This window comes from Kogia breviceps, chromosome 16 (assembly GCF_026419965.1).
Source record: "Kogia breviceps isolate mKogBre1 chromosome 16, mKogBre1 haplotype 1, whole genome shotgun sequence".
Lineage (NCBI taxonomy): Eukaryota > Metazoa > Chordata > Mammalia > Artiodactyla > Physeteridae > Kogia > Kogia breviceps.
The window spans coordinates 64,438,066-64,460,065 of NC_081325.1; the positions used below are offsets into that span (position 1 = coordinate 64,438,066).

The 22,000-nt window shown below is 35.2% G+C and overlaps 1 protein-coding gene across 7 annotated transcripts in view; it reads left to right on the plus strand.

Annotated features, from left to right (window-relative positions):
- Positions 1 to 21,258, plus strand: part of GPR180 (G protein-coupled receptor 180) — a 39,579-nt gene extending 18,321 nt beyond the window's left edge. Inside the window, exons 6-11 of one of the 7 annotated variants that reach the window (XR_010837312.1) lie at positions 1,360 to 1,517; positions 4,472 to 4,663; positions 6,610 to 6,687; positions 7,745 to 8,068; positions 14,545 to 14,630; positions 21,092 to 21,258. Coding sequence is in view for 4 of the 7 variants with exons in the window: in XM_059042318.2 (XP_058898301.1) it covers positions 1,360 to 1,517; positions 4,472 to 4,663; positions 6,610 to 6,687; positions 7,745 to 7,903 (587 nt within the window). In the remaining 3 variants the exon portion in view is untranslated. Of the gene's footprint in view, positions 1 to 1,359; positions 1,518 to 4,471; positions 4,675 to 6,609; positions 6,688 to 7,744; positions 10,002 to 14,544; positions 14,631 to 21,091 lie in introns of those variants that run through there. The other 6 variants (XR_010837313.1, XR_010837311.1, XM_059042318.2 and 3 more) reach the window with 6 other exon arrangements.
- The last annotated feature ends 742 nt before the right edge of the window (positions 21,259 to 22,000 follow it).

The window sequence follows — 22,000 nt, forward strand, 5'->3', positions numbered from 1 at the left end:
TTCTTTAAGTAACTGAATATGTATTTGTGAAATGTTTAATAAAAATAATTAGCATCACAGTCATTTAAAATCTATGGTGTAAGAAAACTGTGCTTGTTCTGAAAGGCCATGACACTTTATATCATTAAATTGTAGTGAAAGTTCAGTGTTAGAATTCGCTATTACAAGTATATAAGCATAAATGTAAAGTATCCGGTTTTAATTTGGGTGGCAGAGCTGGAGAAAAATATGGCAAAATAAAGCTGAAGAGGTCTATTATTAATAGGTTTTTGGCTTGTAACTTTGAATATAACTTTGATACTACAGCTAGTTTTATCTGTTTCTCTAAGAATATCTTTATATAAAAGAAATAAAAGTCATAGATATCAAAGTTACAAATGGCAATTTGAAGAAAGTTTTATTTTGTTGAATTGTGATCACAACGTTTATTCCAAAATCCACATCAAAATATACTCTGATGAAAAAGTAATAATTTTTTTAAAAAATCAGTAAATAGAACTTCTAAAATGAATACACATGGCAGTTGAAGTATTATTGCTTGTTATTTTCTTGTAGCACTGAACTGGGTGCAGGAGGTTGCGTTGTGTCTTTTCTACCACAGCCAGCTTCCCCTGCAGTGTAAGCGATGGCCACCGGGTGGCACATCACACTAATGCATGGAGAGCTTCAGTCGTCTTCAGGACTCTGACACTAGGGCCAACGTAACTGGATGTTACAGCAGCTCTGCGTTTTATTGTCATGCTATTTCTTATTAATAGATTTAGAAAATACTCTTCATATTATAGGTCAGCCACCAAAAAAAATTAACCACCCAGAAGTAGTCTCCACATTGCAGAAGTTATATTTAAAATTTGTTTCTTTTCATAAGCAGTGAGTTATAGATTATAATGAGAAAAACTAAGAAGAATAAGAAACACAAAGAGATTTAAAGTTGGCCTTAATAAATATATGATATGGACACACATATATTTTTAAAATAGGAGTATTGCTATTGTTTTAACTATTTTCAGAAATGTTTACAAATTTAATGGCAAATTTTTAATTCTTTAGAATTATTATACATGAATATCTCCTATTGAATTTCATCAGTTTCTTTTTTAAAATGCCTGTCTTTTGTGCTTAATAAAATAATTATATTCTCAATGCAAAAAGGATAAAATTTGGGAATTCTGTGGTGGTTCAGTGGTTAGGACTCCATGCTTTTACTGCCGAGGACACAGGTTCAATCCCTGGTCGGGGAACTAAGATCCCACTAAGATCCCACAAGCTGCGCAGTGTGACCAAAAAAAAAAAAAAAAAAAAGATAAAATTCTTTGTAATGTGAAAACTCAGTTGACTTTGGTTTTCATTTCCCATTAGTTTTTGACATCGCTTCCCAAATTCAAATGTTATACTTACTTCTGAGTCTATGCATGGGTTGGACAATAGTGAGAATGAAGAAGTCTCAGAGCAGACCTCTCCAGTGGGACTCTACTCCTGCATCCACGGGCATTGCTGTGTTCATTGTCATAACACAGGTTAGTAGTGATGCTAAATGTTTCTGCTCTGCAATACTGAGAAATGCAAATTTGAACATATCTCATGTCAAGAAACCTGGGACCCATGAGGAATTTGTGTCGTTTTAAAGTATGAATTTAAAGACTGATAGATCATATATGAAGTAAGTGAGAAAGAGAAAGGCAAGTACCATATGATATCAGTTATATGTGGAATCTAACATATGACACAAATGAATTTATCTACAAAACAGAAACAGACTCTCAGACATAGAAAACAAATTTCTGGTCACCAAAGGGGAAAGAGGGAGAGGGAGGGATAAATTAGGAGTTCGGGATTAGCAGATGCACACTACTATATATAAAATAGATAAACAGGGTCCTACTGTATAGCACTGGGAACTATATTCAATATCCTGTAATAAACCATAATGGAAAAGAATGAAAAAGAATATGTATATATATGTGTAACTGAATTACTTTGTTGTACATCAGAAACTAACACAACACTGTAAATCACCTATACTTCAGTTTTTTAAAAATGGGGAAAAAAAGAGTGATAGATAAAATAACCTGTTAATTTTCTGAGTGCTGGTATATGTATATTGTAGAATTTCATTGTGATTTACCTGAATCTGAGCTTCCTATCAGATTCTTTCAGTGCAGTGTATTTAATATTCAGTTAGATTCTCATTTCCTAATTAAGAGCTTTCTTTCATATTTTCTAACACTTAGTAAGTACTCAATATTAAATGAGTCAGTTAATGAATTTGAGATTCATTCATTGTCCAGAATCTACTTTATACATGAAAGAATTCAAATGAATATCAGATTAAAGAAAAAACAAAATGTAGAATAACAAAGAATAGGATCTTGTTTTTGAAAACAAATGCAAAAGCAAACTTGGTCTTTTAGAAGAGTCCTCTATGCCTTTTTTTTTTGTTTTTCTCTATAGTGACCTATAGACATTATTCTAGGATCTCCATATGCCTATGTACAGTGGATTTATAAAAATTAAGAAGAAAGATATAAACATAAAAATTTGTATTGAGTTTGTGACCATCATTAGCTATAGATGAAAATGAAATAAACATCTGGGCTCTGTAAAGGACATCATAATCCAAGTTTTAATGCATTAAATAAATTGAAAAACTCACTAGTGAAGGGTAAGGCCTGTGCTCATCTACCTCTGGTACTTATTTTAGTACCTTAGGTGCTGAGTGAAGGTTTACTGAATTTACATGATTGATTTAGAAAGAGACCATATCATAGATATTGATATTTAAAAAGGAGGTAATGCCAGGAGGGGAGGGCTAGTGAGAAAGAACTGAATTAGAGGTGATTAAAATAAGGGTAAGTTCTACCAACTTAATGTTTTTGATCCAGGATTTATGGAGAGTAGTGTTAATATCAAGTTAAATTCTCATTTGTCAATAACTGTTTTAAAAATTGAATTTTCATTATTTCATTGCAGTTTAAATTCATTATCATAAACAAATACAATTTGAGATTATAACACTACCCTAGAGTTTATGTGAGCATTTGTGAAGAATGGATTAGACACGGCCCTGACTCTGAACAGCAACCAGACTAGGTGGCCGAGACAGGCAACAAGAGGTTCACATAAATGTGTACAGTGTATTCCACAGGCCAAGCACTAGCATACGTATGTGAAAATATGGGAGTATGAGTATGTAAAAATGTGAATCATGGGAAATAGTAGTTTGCTTGTTTTTTTTGCTTTATTGGGTTATAATTGAAAAATAGAAATTATATAGATTTAAGGTATACAACTTGATGTTTTGATATATTTATACATTATGAAATGATCACCACAATCAAGCCAGTTAACATATCCATTACCTCACATAGCAGGAAATGATAGTTCTATAATAGCACTTCTTTGTTGTAAAGAGTTAAGTTTAGAAATGCAAGTTAAGGAATCAGACGGGTGTACTTTGGCGTAGAGGAATGAATTTCTGTAATAAAGGTCAAAGTTTTGTTTCCAGAAGGAAATTTATGTGTGCAAGATGAGAAAAGAGTTCACCTAGCAAAAATGGTAGCTGGAGTAAAATTAGGGTGGAAGATTTGAGAATGAGGAAAGGAAGTGGTTGCTGGTAAACCCCATAAAGCCTAAAATTGGGTTTAATGATGGAGTTTTGACCTAAATTCTTTGGAAGCCACTGAAGACCCAATTCTGAAGGCTGAGTTGGCAAATGAAGGAAGCACAGAGGGCTACTGACATGTGTGATGGTGAAAATTATCGTAATTTAAGTGATTGTTGTTTGGTAAAGGTGGAGGGAATGTGAGCACTGATTTCTACTGAATAGCAGTAAACAGAACAGCTTAATGAGGAACTTGCGAGCTTTACACTGGGATAGTAACAATATGGTAAAAAAGGTGAACAAACAAATAAGTATAAGTGACTGTGCCCTGGATGCTATGATGGATATTGAAAATCTACTCTCCTTTACCCAGGGAGGTTACCGTGGGAAAAGAATGAGGTCTGAAATCAACAATTCTGACTTGTTAATTTCTGGATTACAAAAGATACTGGGATATTTGAAAGTTTATCCTGAGATAATGGGCTTGAATGCAGAACGGTTTGATTCCTAATAAGGTGTTGAAGTAAGAAAGAGATAGATTTAGAAGAAAGTTTTATATTTATTCTCTTCATCTTTTCCACTTATTTTCATCATTAGAGATGTCTTACTTGATTCATGGTAACAGTAGCATTTTTTATCTCTTGTATGTGGTCTCATTTGATAACAATCCCTTTTCTCCAGCTGAGGGTATCAGTGAAGCAAAACTGCCTGTGCTTTATTAATCAACACCTTATGTAGTCTGATAAACCTTAGGGCCTCTTAGGAATGTTTATATACTGGTTAAGGGGATATAGAAAAGAGTTGAAAAAAATACTTTATTGTAAGTAGACATGACTTTTTTTCCTCTAAATATAATATTGTTTTTTGCAGAGTATTTTGCTACTTTGGGAACAGTTTGAAGATACCAGTCCTCACGGCCACCATTCACACCACAACTTAGCAGGGATCCTTCTAATTGTTTTAAGAATTTGCCTAGCATTGTCATTAGGCTGTGGACTCTACCAGATCATCACAGTGGAAAGAAGTACACTCAAAAGGGAGTTCTATATCACTTTTGCCAAAGTATGGGTTTGGTTAGAAAATAACTTCTTCACATTATCAACTTCATTTTGCTTTACTTGGGAAGTTAAGGAGCAACTATATGCTAATATTTAGTAAAGTTTTATTACATGCCAGGTACTTTATGGGCTTCAAATCATTTAATCTGTGCAACTTATGAGATATAGATGATATTATCCCCATTTTGCAGAACTCATGAAGCAGTAGTTTCCATGTAATCTTTGGCAGGTCAGTTTTGCCTGTATTATAATTTCTTTATCAATAGGGATTTTACATTTTTTCTGTAGTATCAGAATTTTTTAAATAAAAAAATTAGGATACAGTTTGCATGTCTCAAAAAACAGTCATTAATGGACTATGAACTGTTACTCCCAGAATTATGCAATGTTTTATAACAAACTATGAAGAGCCGTCCTTCAGCATAAGTGGAGGGAGCCAGGAAACTGAGTACATACTATGTTTCAGCCAATTCATGGCATGCATGAGAGGTCATGTTTACTTCATTCCCCCTTGCTGTGTCCTTCTTATGCTAGTGAGATCTAAAGGCAAATGGATTTTTTTTCTGCACCCATTTAATAAAGGAAAAGATCAGGAGACAGGTTGAGTCAGTAACGTTACAGAAGCCTCCCTTCCTAGAAAGTTATATTTTTTTGGTCAGATTGAGAGAATCCGTAACCCATCATCTTGGCAACTCAAAGTAGCATTCTGATAAGCTGTTTGGTCAGCCCACCCTAGTTGACAGTCTCAGCAGAATGAGACTGAGACGGAGGAGGGCCAAATTCCTTCTTTATTCCAGATGTGGAGCATTTTAAAGCTGCTGCTGCAGCCCTAGGAACCCATGTCAGGCCTCTTGAGTACCAAACAGGCAAGGATATGCCATTTCACTTTGGAATTCTTCCCAGAGACAGTAGTGCTTATTGTTTCAAAAGTTAGTATACACTTCAGGTATTTAAAAACTAAATTTTTTCTTTTCTTCTATGTTTAAAACAGTACAAAAATTTTTTCTTAAACTTTAATTTTTATATGTTTTAATATAACTATTTGAATAGGTTCAAACATCCAAAAGTATTTAAAAAGCAGCAAACTTGCTTCTTCCTTCTCTCCCATCTATGCAGTTATCACCTCCTCATATAATCACTGCTATTAATTCCTAATTTATTTTTTAGAGAATTTAAAATATATATTACTATATACACTAATATGTATAAAATGGATAACTAATAAACCTGCTGTATAAAAAAATAAATAAAATTCAAAAAAATATATATATATTACTTTGTATTTCCCTTCACTTTTATAAAAATAGTAGCATACTGAACACATTTTTCTATATCTTGTTTTTTTTCCTTATAACCTCAATATACCAAGCATTTCAACAGCTACTAGTATTAACTTATTATTTTATTTCAAATTTAATTTTGGAAAAGGATATGTTACCATGTTCTAGGAAAAATAGAACATATATATTTGAAAAGTATAGTGTTAAAAAGTTTCCCATTCCTACTCGCCTAATTCTGTGTCTTTTGTACTAAATCTCAAACAGGTAACCGCTGCTAATCAGGTTTTTGTGTATTCTTACAGAATTTCTTTGTGTATCTATATGCAAATATGAATGTATATTCTTATTTGTTTTTTATAGAAATATTACACATTTGTACCTTGTTTTTCTCAATTATTGATTTGTTACTTATATATCAAAAACCTCAAAATATATGTATGAGGAAGATGTAAGATTTTAAATACTCCAAAAACACCCATTTGATTAGAAACAGGATATCATTGTCAGAACAATAGCAAATATATTTCTACATTTTATTGCAAGTTCTACTGTACAGGCCAATTGAGATCAATCAAGACATTCTAAATATGCTAGTAATGTTATTTATCTGGTACATTCTAAAAACAAAGACATAGCTGCGCTTATTTGACTTATTTTTCATTTGTTTCAGGGCTGTATCTTGTGGTTTTTGTGCCATCCAGGTCTTGCATGCATTTCTATCATTTTTAATGACTACCAAAGAGATAAGGTAAATAATATACATGACCAAAATAGTTTTTTGTAGTCTTTTTTTTTTTTTTCTTTTTCTTTTTTTGACAGTACACAGGCCTCTCACTGTTGTGGCCTCTCCCATTGCGGAGCACAGGCTCCAGACGCACCATGGTTCACGGGCCCAGCCGCTCTGCGGCGTGTGGGATCTTCCCGGACCGGGGCACGAACCTGTGTCCCCTGCATCGGCAGGCAGACTCTCAACCACTGCGCCACCAGGGAAGCCCCAGCTTTTGTTATTCTTATTTTAGCCTATTTCATAATACTGTTCTATAAATTAAATTATAAAATTTATAACACATCTTTGTAATTAAGAAAAAATGATTAAAATTTTTTGCTACATGATGTTAAAAATCAAGACAGCTTTCTAAAAGTCAGCCTAGTTGCTTTAACAGCCTGCAGACTGGAATGCCGTGCTCCAGTATGCCACATTTTGGTTGTATTGATACCTACCTTCTTAGGTGAATTACTCCATAATTTCAAAGTGGAGTTCTTCCAGGAGCCCTTTACAAGCAATGCAGTGTGTGGTTGAACACACAAATGTTTCTTGAGCCTGAGGTATTTACAAAGGGTAAATAAATAGGAAGGTAGTCTACAAAAATAGAGAAGTGACTTGAGAATTTCGGAAAGGGCTTTTAGAGCACTCTTCAGGGTTCAGGTAGGGGTATGCTTTATTCCTATTACTAGATGAGCCAGGAGTCTGATTTTTCCTATTACTTTCTTTAGTGCATGCACTCTGAGAAGATAGTTTGGCAAATTATTCTTTTGTGTCTTATTTTGACATCTATAAACTAACTGTTAAAGGAATTTTACTTTTGAACAATTATAGTTGAACATAGTCTCATTTTCCTATTGAGAATTTCTTTTACAAAATGTACCCACAGTAAAGCTGGGACGGATACAGTTTTTTATTTATATATATTTATATAAAGTATATATAAGTTTATATATGTATAAAGTATCTATAGGTCCATGATAAATTGAATATAATTTCTGTTTTTGCATGCAGTAAAGCATTCTCTTTCTTTTCTTTTCAGGTCATTACAGTAGGTGTTATCCTTTGCCAGTCTGTTTCCATGGTGATTCTCTACAGACTCTTTCTATCCCACAGTCTATACTGGGAAGTTTCTTCACTTTCCTCAGTAACACTGCCACTGACCATATCATCTGGACACAAAAGTCGGCCTCACTTCTGATACTTGATTTTCTTTAGAGGAAAAGTAAATTTACTTACCAGAGTGCAATAAGGATCCAAATACAGTGACCTTTTTTTTCATACTTTTGGTATGAAAAATTGAACAGAGAAAGCAGAGCATGTTATTTATACAACTGCATTTAAGCAGTACCAAACTGAAAAAAAGGTAATAAATGTTTTGAAATATACTTAATAAACTTTCAAGAAAGAGTGTTGTTATAAGGTCATTTATGCAATTTCCATATGGAAATAAAGATGAAGAGAATTATATGATATTTTGGTAAGAGATTCACCACTTATAATGCCTCATCTTATATCAATAGTTAACTCAGGTTTGATAGTCTTACAAAAAGTAATCAGTTAAATGATTACTTGCTTATACATGTCTAAACCAAGTCCAGTTATGAAATCTGTGTAATACACTGGTTAAAAACTGCTTCTTTTTATGCTTTGAGGAAAATGCATTTCGTATTGGAGTTTAAAGAAATTGAAAAAGAAGTTACTTCAGAAAATCAATATAAAATATATTCATAGTTAAGTGAATAAGCTTTTGTTTATTTGTGGGTGGGGTTATTCTCCATTTTCTTCTATTACTTTTAGCTCTAGTTAGGTTTTGAGCTTGATTAGCAAAGCATTTTTGACAGTTTATGAAAAACTTAGATACATTGCATTGGTTTTACAAAGGGTTTTAAAATCTGAGCACTTAGGTGAAGGGACAAGCTGGTTTACATGTTGAAAAAGAAAGGAGAAAGTACTCTGTGATATGGTACTAAAGTTTTAATCCTGATATAATTCATTTCTCTTATACTGAATCCCCAATCATAATTAAGCTGTATACACAGATTAAATTAACAGAAGCATTTCACATAAATGCTGGTTTCAGTCATCAACTACCCATGAATTCCTGCCCAAGGATACTTAATCAGGATTAAATTTTCTATGAATAATTGAAAAACAAAATACTCACTGGATTTGTTATAATCCGTGTTGGCACTGGATTCTAAGTAGTTGCCATCTTGAATCCTTTGTAATAAAGCCATATTTTTGCGTATGATGCCCCAGTATTGAGCATACGCTCTATCAAGTGCCTGTTTAAAAAATTGCTAAATTGTTGTTGTTACTTGCTGTATAAAATGGCTATGCCCATTAATAGTCACTGATCAGAAGTTATTCTGTTTCTGTTTTTCAAGTCATTCAGGCCTTTACGTTTTTACCTCTGGCTTATTTTAAAGATATTTTTTTATCTACTTGCAAAGGTATTAGGTTTTTAAGCAAGAGATGGTGCACTGATCTGGTAATTAACCTTTTTAAAATTAAACAGTTAAAGCAACATAGCACAACTTAAAAATCTCTATGATTTTGTATTTGTTTTTCCCTTACATCTAGTCTCATTGGAAATGAATAGTATTCTGCTTCATTTTACAGGGAAAATACATGTGTTCATGACTAGCAAAATGGCAGAATGACAGAGTTCAGCCTGCTCATTAAATCCTCAACAGTTCTCTGTAAATTATTTAATAAATGAGAGCTACAGGTTGAGACTAGAAAATCTGAGGTATATCTTAGGTTTACGTGTTCTTCTGAGTGGTCATGACCTTTTCTTTGACCACATCTCACTAATAACCCCAATTATTGTCTGTTGTGTTCAACTGAAGTACAGTTAACTGAGCTGGGGAAAAAAAGTGAAGCCTTTTTATAAATTTTGTGAATTTGCAACACTGGGAAGAGAATAATCTTTGTGTTATTTACACAAAGAACATGGAAATTGTAATCAACATATATGAAATATATTGCTGTGCTTGCATTTATGAGGCTTGAACAGGTTTTTTTCTCTACTTTTTAAGTTATGGTTGAACTTGCTGATAACTTATTTTGTTATTCAAGAGCCACTGTTAAACGAAGAAAACCAGTTAATGTATAAGGCAGTTGTGAATAATGGTTAGTAATCTGAGCTCAAAATTCATAGTTCATAAGTCATGACACAGTGTCCCCTCTTTTTCTCTTTCTGAATGTTTACATGGAGATTTGTCCCCACAGATTACGGAAAGATAAGTGTATACTGCAAACGCTAATTAAAGATCAAAAGTTTTCTACTTTTCTTTCTCTGTCAGATAATGCTTTTTAAAAAATCTATTGATATTTTTACATTTTTTCTTAAAGAAGATGAGTGGTCTCTCGAGAGCTTTTTTTTTCCAGAAGTATCTTTGTTTCTTCTTTTAGGAAGGTATATATATATATATATATATATATATATATATAGTGGTGTTTATTTTAATTGACATGTATAATAACATTAGCCCCTATTTAATTGAGTGCTTACTGTGCATCAGGCCCTTCACACTCATCCCTAAGCTCTAGTGCTGTAACCACACTCCCCTTTAACTGAAGAGAGAGGATAAATGATTCCCATAGTCACCTGACTTTCCTTCACTTTTCTACTTTACCCTCATGATTTAATTAGCACCTATTAGATGTGTTAAATTTTAGCGAGAATGAATGGCTATCCATAGTTAATTTTAGCTGTTGATTTTTAACATTAAACCTGGCATTGTGCTGAAAATCAGAAATGAGCTTGAATATCTGTACCCTCAATATTTGAACACTTGGCTTTCAGCCAGACAGTATTGCTAGCAGGGAGAGATAATCCAGGCAGAAGAGCTTGCTTTAGGAAAAATTTTCATGATCTCAAGTAAAATAAGCCATGTCTGATTAAAATGGGAGATATACAAGTCTACGGCCAATTCTAACATAAGGAGACTAGAATCTATACATCAGCATAAACATTGGCCCCTTCACCACGTTCCCTTTAGGCGGCTATGCATATTCTCTGGAAATTCTTTGGAAATCTGGAATTATTTGTGACACGTCCACTTCAGATAGCTTCAGTGGTGTCAAATCTTTAAGGTTCTTTGTTTTTGAGAAGTGATTTGATATAGCCAATAAATTTGAGACTAGATCTGAAGAGGTAATACCAATTTTCATTCCAACATGTATTTATGAATTGAGACTAAAATAATGGGATTGGTTTTCCAATGAGATCTGAAAACTGAACTTGTGCAGTAGTTCTGTAATATTGCAGCTTCCACACTTGGGTGCCTTCTCTGCACAACTCCAAGGGCATCATGCACATTGTGCTCTAGGAGTCACAGTTACATAGAAGAGCAAGAAGCTTGGAGTTGTGGAAGGGGTGGTCCTGCCCGCTGCAGCCCACTCTCCACAGAGCAAAGGGAAATCACCCGGATGATGGAGTTCTTTGTGCTAACCTGATGCCTTTTATATTTGAAATTATTTTAAAATAGTTTAGAAATGTAAATCAGATCAAACTACTGCTGTCTTATTAAAAACTCTCCATTTGCTTCTCGTTGCACTTAGAAAAAAGTGACTCATGCTCATTACCATGTTCTACAAGGCCCCACGTGATTGGGCCCCTCCCTCTATCTCTGATCTCATTTCATACCACTCTCCCTCTCACTGTGCCCCAGTCTCATCATCCCAAAGTACCTCATTTATATCACTGCCTCAGAGCCTTTGCACTAGCTCTTCTGCCCGCAATATTCTCTTCCAAATCTTGATGTGGTTGTATGGTTGAATCCTCATCCTTCAAGTTGTCAGCTCAGATATCTTCCAGAGACCTCTGACCGTCGGTGGTGGATTTATATGAGGCAATGTAGCTAAGCTGGAGATATGTTTCTCAGAATTACCTCTGCATGACTCCAGAATAGCGTGGGTCAAAGAGATGTTTAGAGTAAGATTTAGTGGGCTGAAGTAGAGTAGCCAGATCCAGATTGTTTTTAACACTGAAAGGTCCAAGCAAGGCACGCCCTGTTGCTGCTCACCCAGGTTATTGCTTATCTGCTGGTTCACCTTCTTGGTCTGTGGGCCGGCAGCCAGGTCCACAGAGCACCATCTCCTACTGGGTCACCTCCTTCAGCTTCTCTGACTCCTGGGCTAGATGTGTGTATTACTCTATGACAAAGGGAGCTGGGTTGTGCAGGACAAGCCCACTATCAAGGTTGGAGACTTGCAGTCCATTCTCATGAGTTCCACTCAATTCCCATGGGTTTTGCTCATCCTGGCAGGTCCCAGTGCGTCTTTGCTTTCCCCACTTCACATTCATCTTCCCTATCACTGGCCAGACACAAAAGGAATAGCCCCCTAGAATCCCTATAATAAATCCCTTATTTTATATATTAAAAGTGGAGTGTGTGTGTGTGTGTGTGTGTGTGTGAGAGAGAGAGATATCCTAGTGGTTTTCCTTTTCTGAACAGACCCTACGATACACCATCCTATCTAATGCTGCTCCCCATCCTAATCACTATTACAGTATTTTCTTTTCTCTTTATAGTACCGCTTTATCTTTGCCTGTTGCCTCTCTCCCCAACTAGAATGTAAATTCTGAGGGAGTTTGGCCATTGTCTTATTCATTGCTGTATTCCTAGCACCTAGAACATTCTCTGGTGCATACTAGATGCTCAAAAATACTTCTGAATGAATGGATAAAAGCAATTCTGAAAAAGTTTCAGACATATATTTAGCAACACCTCCTATACAGTGACTTCAGTAATGCCTTGCTGTTCTTTATTAAGTTATATGGAACTGAGAATGTGTAAAAATCTTGAGTGGTCAAGTAGTTGTTAAATAAAGTCTAACCTTTAAAACTGATCAATTTTAAGAGGATTCCTCAAGTTGTCAAAGAGCCAGTTTCCCTTTGTTTTAAATAGACTGTATTGGGACCATGTGACTGGCCTTTTAGCCTACCACACTGAAAGCACGAATTTAAAACGTTTAAGTTAGCTAGAGGAAGGAATGTTGATAGTAGTCAGAAGCAGCTGGGAGAAAGAAAAACTAAAAATGACCCTAACACTCAAATCACAGCAGCCTGGGGTCATTTAGTGTGGGTAAAAACAGCCCTGTGTGCCTCAATAGACACTTAGAGCTTTATTGTTCAATATAGCTCGTGACAATAGCCCTTAGTATTCAAAGATTAAATTATAAATTATATTCAGTACCCTCATAGAAATGTTCAAATACATTGTTAATGTTTTATTCTTTTTTTTTTTTTTTTTTTTTTTTTTTTTTTTTTTTTTTTGCGGTATGCGGGCCTCTCACTGTTGCGGCCTCTCCCGTTGCGGAGCACAGGCTCCGGACGCACAGGCTCAGCAGCCATGGCTCACGGGCTTAGTTGCTCCGCGGCATGTGGGATCCTCCCGGACCAGGGCACGAACCCGTGTCTCCTGCATCCGCAGGCGGATTCTCAACCACTGCGCCACCAGGGAAGCCCTAATGTTTTATTCTTGTTAAATTAGTAATATATGTACATTGATTGTACAAAAGTTAGAAGGTTGAAAGGGTAAAAATGTGTCCTTGCAGCCACTTATTTCCCTCCCCTGGATTCAACCTCTGTTACCAGTTTCTTGTATATTTTTCTAGAGATGGCCCCATGTATATATAAACGTGTGAAACACAGATTGGAGCATCCCATACAGGTTGTTTTGCACATTCAGCAGTTTATTTTGTATCCCTACCTACTGAGTTGCCCCATCTTTTCATTGATTGCTTAGAATTCCATTATATGAATGAATCTTAATTTTTTTTTAATCAGTCCTCTTACTAAACTTGGTTTCCAGCCTTTTGCTATTACAGGTAGCCTCTTAACTCTTGGAATAAAAAATTTGCCTGGCCCTCTGCCCCTACTCCCAGACTGTCCTGCTCCCCACCTCCATCCCACTTTCTAGGATCTAAATCATTGGAATTTCCAGAGTGCTAGAAGTGTCTTTGTTATTCATGGTGGAAACTGATAGTTTATGCTAATGAGATGACTCAATATGAAAGCTGACCACACCAGAAAGACCAAACATATGATTAGAGGGTTGGGGCTTTGAATCACAGTGATATCAGCCTGACCTCCGGGGAGGGAAAAGAGGATGGGGATTAAGTTCAACCCTGTGGTCAGTGAGAGACTCTATCGTGCCCATGTAGTGAAACCCCAACAAAGACTGCACACTGAAGCTCAGTTGAGCTTATAGATTTTTAAAATACAGGTAGAATTAAAAGGTTTTTTTTTTTTAATGGCCACTGCATTTTACCTGTGTCATAGGTAGAAAAGCCTTACCTCCTGGAGATTATGTTTAAACCCCTCATATTTTCTTCTGACAGTCTTTTTTTTAAAAATATGTTTAAAGTTTTGATCCACCTGGAATAAACTTTGCTGTAAAATGTGAACTAGGGATACAACTTAATTTTTTTGAGATGGTTGCCCCCTTATTGCAACATCATATATTGTATAATCCACCTTTTATTTATTGATTTGTAGCTAATCTATTTGGGGACTTTTAAGCCTTTTCAAGGCTTAAAAGACTTGAAAGACTGTTGATTCATGGTCTAATACCACACTGTTTTAATTATTGTAGCTTTAAAATATGCATTACTGTCTGATAGGGATAATTTCCTGTTAATACTCTCCTTTTTCATAATTTTAAAATTATTCTTGCCAATTTTTTCATATGAGCTTTAGAATCCTTTTTTTCTGATTTTTTTCAAAAGAAAATCAAATCCTGTTTACTGTTTTTAGTGGGATGTATTAAATTTCCATATCAACTTAGGGATTTGACTTTCTTAACATGTTGGATGTTAATTTCACAGATGGTAGCTTGTCCTTTTGGCTCCTTAGCCAAGCATGTCATCAACTGTCTGAACTGTGGTTGCTTCCATAGTGATTCATGAAACTGGTATGAAATACCTTTCTATTTTTTTAATATGATTGTGTGTTTGTCAGTCACTTTTTAAAGACTTCTTTATATAGAACTTATACATTTCTTGATAATGCCTAGATATTTTAATGTTTTCTTTCATTATATGTTGTATATGGCTATTGTTTTACACGTGAAGACTGTTGGTTTCTGTATTTTAATTTTGCTTTCAATCACCCAACTGAAATCTCCTAACAGTTGTAATAACTTTCTAGTTGGTTCTTTAGTACTTTCTAGATAAACAATCATGTCATCTGCAAATAACGATCATTTAACCTCTCTTCTTCCCTTTTATACCTCTCATTTTTACTCCTTATTGCTAGTATCTCCAGAACAAGGTTAATTAGTTTTGGTAACATGGTGGTAAGAGTTCTACATTCCACATGAAGTGGTTCCAAGTAGACTTTGAAAAGTTAAATATTTATACTATAATCCCTAGAATGAGAACTAAGAAACAAGCTATACATTTTTTTTTCAAAAATGCAACAGGAAAATTAAAATGGAATAATAAAAAATGTTCAAAAAAGAAAAGAAAAAGAGGAAAGGTGAGATGAAGGAATTAAAAATAGAAAAACAGAAAACAACAAAATGATAGACCTATATCCAAACACATCAATAATTACGTTAACTGTAAGTGTTCTAAATCACCAGTTAAAAGACAGAGATTGTCAGAACAGATTTTTTTTGAATGTCCCAACTATATGCTATCTGTAAGAAGCTCACTTCAAATATAATGCTATAAGTAAGTTGAAATAAAATAATGGGAAAGATATACACATGCAGACAATAATCAACTAAAAGCTGGAATGACTATATTAAGATCAAAGTAGACTTCAGAGTAATGAAAATTACCATGGATAAAGAAAGAAGTAAAAGATAAAAGGGACAGGGTTTCCCTGGTGGTGCAGTGGTTGAGAATCAGCCTGCCAATGCAGGGGATACGGGTTCATGCCCCCGTCCGGGAAGATCCCACATGCCACGGAGCGGCTGGGCCCTTGAGCCGTGGCCACTGAGCCTGCATGTCTGGAGCCTGTGCTCGGCAACGGGAGAGGCCACAACAGTGAGAAGCCCGTGTACAGCCAAAAAAAAAAAAAAAAAAAAGATAAAAGGGACAATTCACTAAGACAACATTGCAATCCTAAATTATACATCAAACAATAGATCTTCAAAATACATACATCAAAAACTGACAGAACTGAAAGGAGAAATAGACAAACTCATAATTATAGTTGGAGACCTGAGTATTCTTCTCTTCGTGATCAACAGAACTAGTAAAAAAATCAGCTAGAATATAGAATTGAACACCACCACCAATCAACCAGATCTAGTTGATATTTACAGATCACTCAACCCAACAGCAGAAAAATATACATTCTTTTGAGGTGCACATGGACCATTTACTAAGATAGACTATATCCTGGGTCATAAACCATAACAAATCTAAAAGAATTGAATTTATACAAAATATGCTCTCTGATCATAATCAGGAGCAGAAAGATAACTGGGAAATCTACAAACACTTGAAAACCAAACACTTTTAAAATGAACCATGGCTTACCAAATATATTTTGAATTGACAGAAAATGAAAATACAGCATATGAAAATTTGTGGGAGGAAGCAAAAGTATTTCTTAGAAGGAAGTTTATAGCACCAAATGCTTGTATAGGGACTTCCCTGGTGGCACAGTGGTTAAGAATCCGCCTTCCAGTGCAGGGGACGTGGGTTCAATCCCTGGTCAAGGAACTAGATCCCACATGCATGCCATGACTAAGAGTACACATGCCACAACTAAGGAGCACATGCCACAACTAAGGAGCCGGCGAGCCACAACTAAGGAGCTGTGAGCCACAACTAAGGAGCCCACGTGCCGCAACTTAGACCCAGCGCAACCAAAATAAATAATAAAATTAAATAAATAAAATTAAATAAAAATGAAAATAAAAATTTTAAAAAGAAAGAAATGAGCTATCAAGCATGAAAAGACATAAAGAAAACTTAAAAAGTAATGCTTGTATAGAAAAGAAGAAAAGCCTTAATAATCTCAGCTTTCAACTGAAGAAAATAAAGAAGTGAAAAATAACCCTAAAGCTATAAAAAGGAAGGAAATAAAATGATAAGAACAGATATCAATGAACTTGATCACCAAAAAACCATGAAGAAAATCAATAAAACCAAAACTGCTTCTTTGAAAAAAATCAGTAAAATTGATAAACTGCTAATAAAATTGACAAAATAAGAGACACAAATTACTGTTATCAGGAAAAAAAAGGAGATATCAAACTCAGCAGACATTTACAGACTAACAAGGAAATACTGCAAAACAAAACCAAAAACAAAACCTCTGCTAACATTAATATGACAATTTAGTTTAAATAATCATTTCCTGAAAACAATATGTAAAGAACTATGAAGGGTCTGAGATTTTACCCTACTTAACTACCTAACTAGTTAACCTGTTACTGCTTCATGGAGGCTGCAGAACACATGAGACTCCTAGGTCAGCGACAAAGGACTTTATTACTCAGAACACAGTAAGCATCATGAGCTTCAGGCTGTTTTGCATTGGTTACACATACCTCTAAGTCCATGGGGGCAATACTGGTAAGACTAGATGGATGTTACGCAAGTGGATTTGTGTAGCCCCCAAGGAACTCTGAACTTGGGGAATTTCTCTCTTTTGTAACTGGCTTTGTGTTGAGAGGGAGAAGTTACCTCACCTTGCTCACTGCAAACACAATCCTGAGAAAGACCCAGACAGAGAGTATTTGGAGCCTTGCAATCTTGACATACCCAGCAAAAGCATATGCAGGGATTCATAGGGCTCATGATGGATTACCTCTTCCAATACTACATACCACCAAAACCTACTCCAGATGAGCTAAATATCCAAAATTGTCCTATAATGACTAAGGAATTCTTGTTAAAAAGGTTTAAAAGCCTTCTGAAGTAGAAATCTTAAGGCCCAGATGGTTTTACTAGTGAATTCTACCACGCTTTAAAGAAGAAATAATACCAAATTCTACACAGTCCCTTCCAGAGAAATGTAAGAGGAAAGAGAGAAAGATGCAAAGGCAATTCAGTGGAGAAATGAATGTCTTTCCAACAAACAGTGTTGGAACTGTCAGACATCCATATGCAAAATAAATGAACCTCAACATAAACCCCACACCTTATACAAAAGTGAACTCAAAATGAATCATTGATTTAAATGTAAAACTACAAAACTGTAAAACGTTTATAGAATACATAGGATGAAATCTTTGTGACTTAAAGTTAGTCAAAGAGTTCTGACATACCAAAAGCACAATCTACAAAAGAAAATATTGATAAATTTGACTTCATTAGAATTGAAAACTTTTGTTCTGCAAAAGACACAGTTAAGAGAATGAATAGACAAGTTACAGTCTGGGAGAAAATACTTTAAATCACTTATGCAATAAAGTGCTCTATATTAAAAATGTGTAAAGAGCTCTTAAAACCTTACAGTGTGAAGACAACCCAATGAAAAAATGGACCAGGGAATTCCTTGGTGGTCCAGTGGTTAGGACTCAGCACTTTCACTGCAGAGGGCCTGGGTCTGATGGTTGGGGAACTAAGATTGTGCAAGCTGCACACACAGCCAAAAAAATGAACCAAAATCTTGAACAGGCACTTCACCAAGAGAATATATATAGATGACAAATTAGCACATGGAAAGATGTTCAACATAATTAGCCATTAGGGAAATGTTAATTAAAATCATGGTGAGATACCCCTATTAGAATGCTAAAATAAAAATACTGAAAATACCAAGTCCTACCAGGGGTGTGGAGCATCTGGAACTCTCCTATATTGCTGGTGGGAATGCAAAATGGCACAGCCATTCTAGAAAAACTGTTTTGCAGTTGCTTATAATGTTAAATAAATTACCATATGGCACAGCAATCCTACCTCTGGGTAATAACCCTAGAGAAGTGAAAACTTATGTTCACACAAAAATCTGTTCACAAATGTTTATAGCAGCTCTATTCACAATCATAAAAAACTGGAAACAACCCACATGTCCTGAATTTATAAAGTATGATATATCCATGCAAAGGAATAGTGTCAGTAATAAAAAGAAACAAACTTAATTCACAAAACTTGGATGAGTCTCAAAGGCATTTTGCTGAATAAAAAAGTCAGTCTTAAAAGATTATATACTACATGATTCCATTTAGATGGCATTTTCAAATAAACAAAAACTATAATCATGGAGAAAAGATCAGTGGTTGCCAGGAATTACAGGTGGGAGAAGGGTAAGACTATGAAGGGGTAACACCAAGGAGTTTTTTGGAGGTGTTGGAACTTTTCTGTATCTTGACTGTTGTGGCTACATCAATCTATGCGTGTGTTGAAAGTCAAAAAGCTGCACACTAAAAAAATCAATTTTGTGTCATAATTTAGAGAATAAAATAATTTTTTAAATGGATGTTGGATGTTGTCTAATGCCTTTCAGCATCCAAGAATATGATGATAGGATTTTTCTCTATTGTTCTATTAAGTAGTGAGTAGTATTATCAGATTTCCTGATGAAGAACCATACATTTTCGAAAGTTTTACCCTCCCAAACTAATGAGATTTTTAAAAACTGGAATAGTTAATAGGGTATAAACTTTAGCAGTTTAGAGAATGAAAACATTCAGGTTCTCTCACTCTTTGAGAATGTCTTTTTAAATTTTTTTTAACATCTTTATTGGAGTATAATTGCTTTACAATGGTGTGTTAGTTTCTGCTGTATAACAAAGTGAATCAGCTATACATATACATATATCCCTGTATCTCCTCCTTCTTGCCTCTCCCTCCCATCCTCCCTATCCCACCCCTCTAGGTGGTCACAAAGCACAGAGCTGATCAGCTGATCTCCCTGTGCTATGCGGCTGCTTCCCACTAGCTATCTATTTTACATGTGGTAGTGTATATATGTCCATGACACTCTCTCACTTCGTCCCAGCTTACCCTTCCCCCTCCCCATGTCCTTAAGTCCATTCTCTATGTCTGCATCTTTATTCCCATCTTGCCCCTAGGTTCTTCAGAAGCTTTTTTTTTTTTTTAGATTCCATATATATGTGTTAGCATACGGTATTTGTTTTTCTCTTTCTGACTTACTTCACTCTGTATGACAGACTCTAGGTCTATCCACCTCACTACAAATAACTCAATTTCGTTTCTTTTTATGGCTGAGTAATATTCCATTGTATATATGTGCCACATCTTCTTTGTCCATTCATCTGTTGATGGACACTTAGGTTGCTTCCATGTCCTGGCTATTGTAAATGTCTTTGAAAGACAAGAGTCATGTGTTCTGAAAAGTGCATTTAAAATCAGTTGTATTATTTTGAATTTTTGCTTTATGCATCACTTATATTTCAGGGTTTTTGCCACTAGATGCTTTAGAGTATAGCTGGTTAGTTGTAAAAGGTGCCAAAATCTTTCATATTTAGAAGGTAGTATTACCTACTAGAAGGAACAGGGACTTTTTAACAAGGCAGACTGATTTCAATCCTGGCTCTGCCATTTTTCAGTCATTTTCTCATGTGTAATCTGGTTTCGGAGCAAACAGGGATTCCTTTAGCATGGAGAAGGGGTCTTACTGAATAGAGTAAGGGGTGTCCAGAAGTGAGAGATGGGTTCTAATATTACTAACGCATAGGATTGTTGTAAAGATTATGTATGGTGCTTGTGCCTACTCAGTGCAATGTTCTTTATTTATAGACCTGAAGGTTGTGTGGAAAACTTTCAGCGAACCTGGGGTTCTTCCTAATCTATTCATTCATAGAGATAATATTTAAATGTCCATGAGATGAAAGTGTTTGTTTTAAATAATTGTACATATGTGGTTAGAACAGAAGGTAGGTGTGATTGGAATATATTCAAGATTCTATTTAATTCACATGTGACTACATTCCAACATACACCCACACAAAGTAAACTTTGAAATCTCTTGCCTAGCCTGTGAGCCTCATAGATCTTTCAGAAGATTAGCTTTTAAGACTTATCCAGAAGTTAGAGTGGTTGTAAAAGATTTTTTTGTTGGGGGGAGGGGGGTGTTAAAGTAGAAAGTGGTTTCTTCTCAGATACACCAATTTCTGTGACCAAAGTTCCTTATCAAATTAGTAAACTATAATATTCTTTTCTTCCTTTTGTAAAGATATCAGGGTCTGTAGAAATAAATGACATTCAATAGTTATTAAAGTTTATTATATCCAAACTAACAATCCTTTTAAGCCCCTGTAAATTCTATCTTTGCTTGTTCCTAAAAGCATATACATAAGCTTAATTTGAGAATTCTAGATGGAAAGCATTCTAAATGTAGTAAAGTCAGGCTTTAAGAACAATATCAAAAATCACAAATTATAGCTCTTATCTAGATTTCAAGGTCATAGATCTCTCACCTTTTTAAATGTAAATTCCTTTCCAGAAAGCAACATTTCACTGCCTGCTCTTCAGCTTCCAGGAACCCATCTCTCTCACTCTATCCAGTAGGACCCCTTCACTGTGTTGAAAGAATCACTGTGCTCCGAACCAGGTGTCTTCCCCCAGGGCTCTGCTTTAAGTCGGTAAGGCAATATTTCCTGCCCTTTGTCTTCTTATTTCTCATACTCTTTACCATAATGTTATTTTGCTGTTTCTAGTTCTTGATGATACACCACTGTCAGCTCAAGCTCACGCTATGACTTTCAACAGCTACGACATGTCTAAACCGCATTATCTTGAAAGTGTTGGCACTAGTGAAAAATAGGAACCAAATTAATAAAACAAAACATTTCAAAGGGTTCCTATGGATACACCCTGAAACCAGGAAGTACACTTTGGGTTGAGTTGACTCATTCGCCTATAATCACCTCTCCTATCCTTGCTGCATCATTTATGTACACACCGTATAATACGGGCTTGAGGAGAATCGGAGCATCTGATGATTGCGATCACATCACCAAAGGTGTGCCTTTCAGCCTATAAAATCCATTCTTAAATGGGTTATTGTATTTGAAGTGATTTATTACAATCTTTAGAGATAAAATATGAATACTGTACAAGGGGTGTGGAAACCGAGGTACAAAAATGGCACGTTTTATGTAGAGGAGCAATCAGAAACTAATGAGTATGCATTCTAATAAGGGTAAAGGCACTGCAGCAGATTGAAAAGACTTCCTTTGATTGAGAGTTGAACCTGTGCAGAGCTGGACTCAGTAATAAAGCGGTGTTATGTTCCTTTGCATCTGATTTTATGAGACCTTTATGTGTCCATGTGACTCTCCTCTTTATGTATTCATATTTTAGTTTTAATATATTTTCTTAGAGTTTGATTTTCTTTAATGAGGTAAAGCTT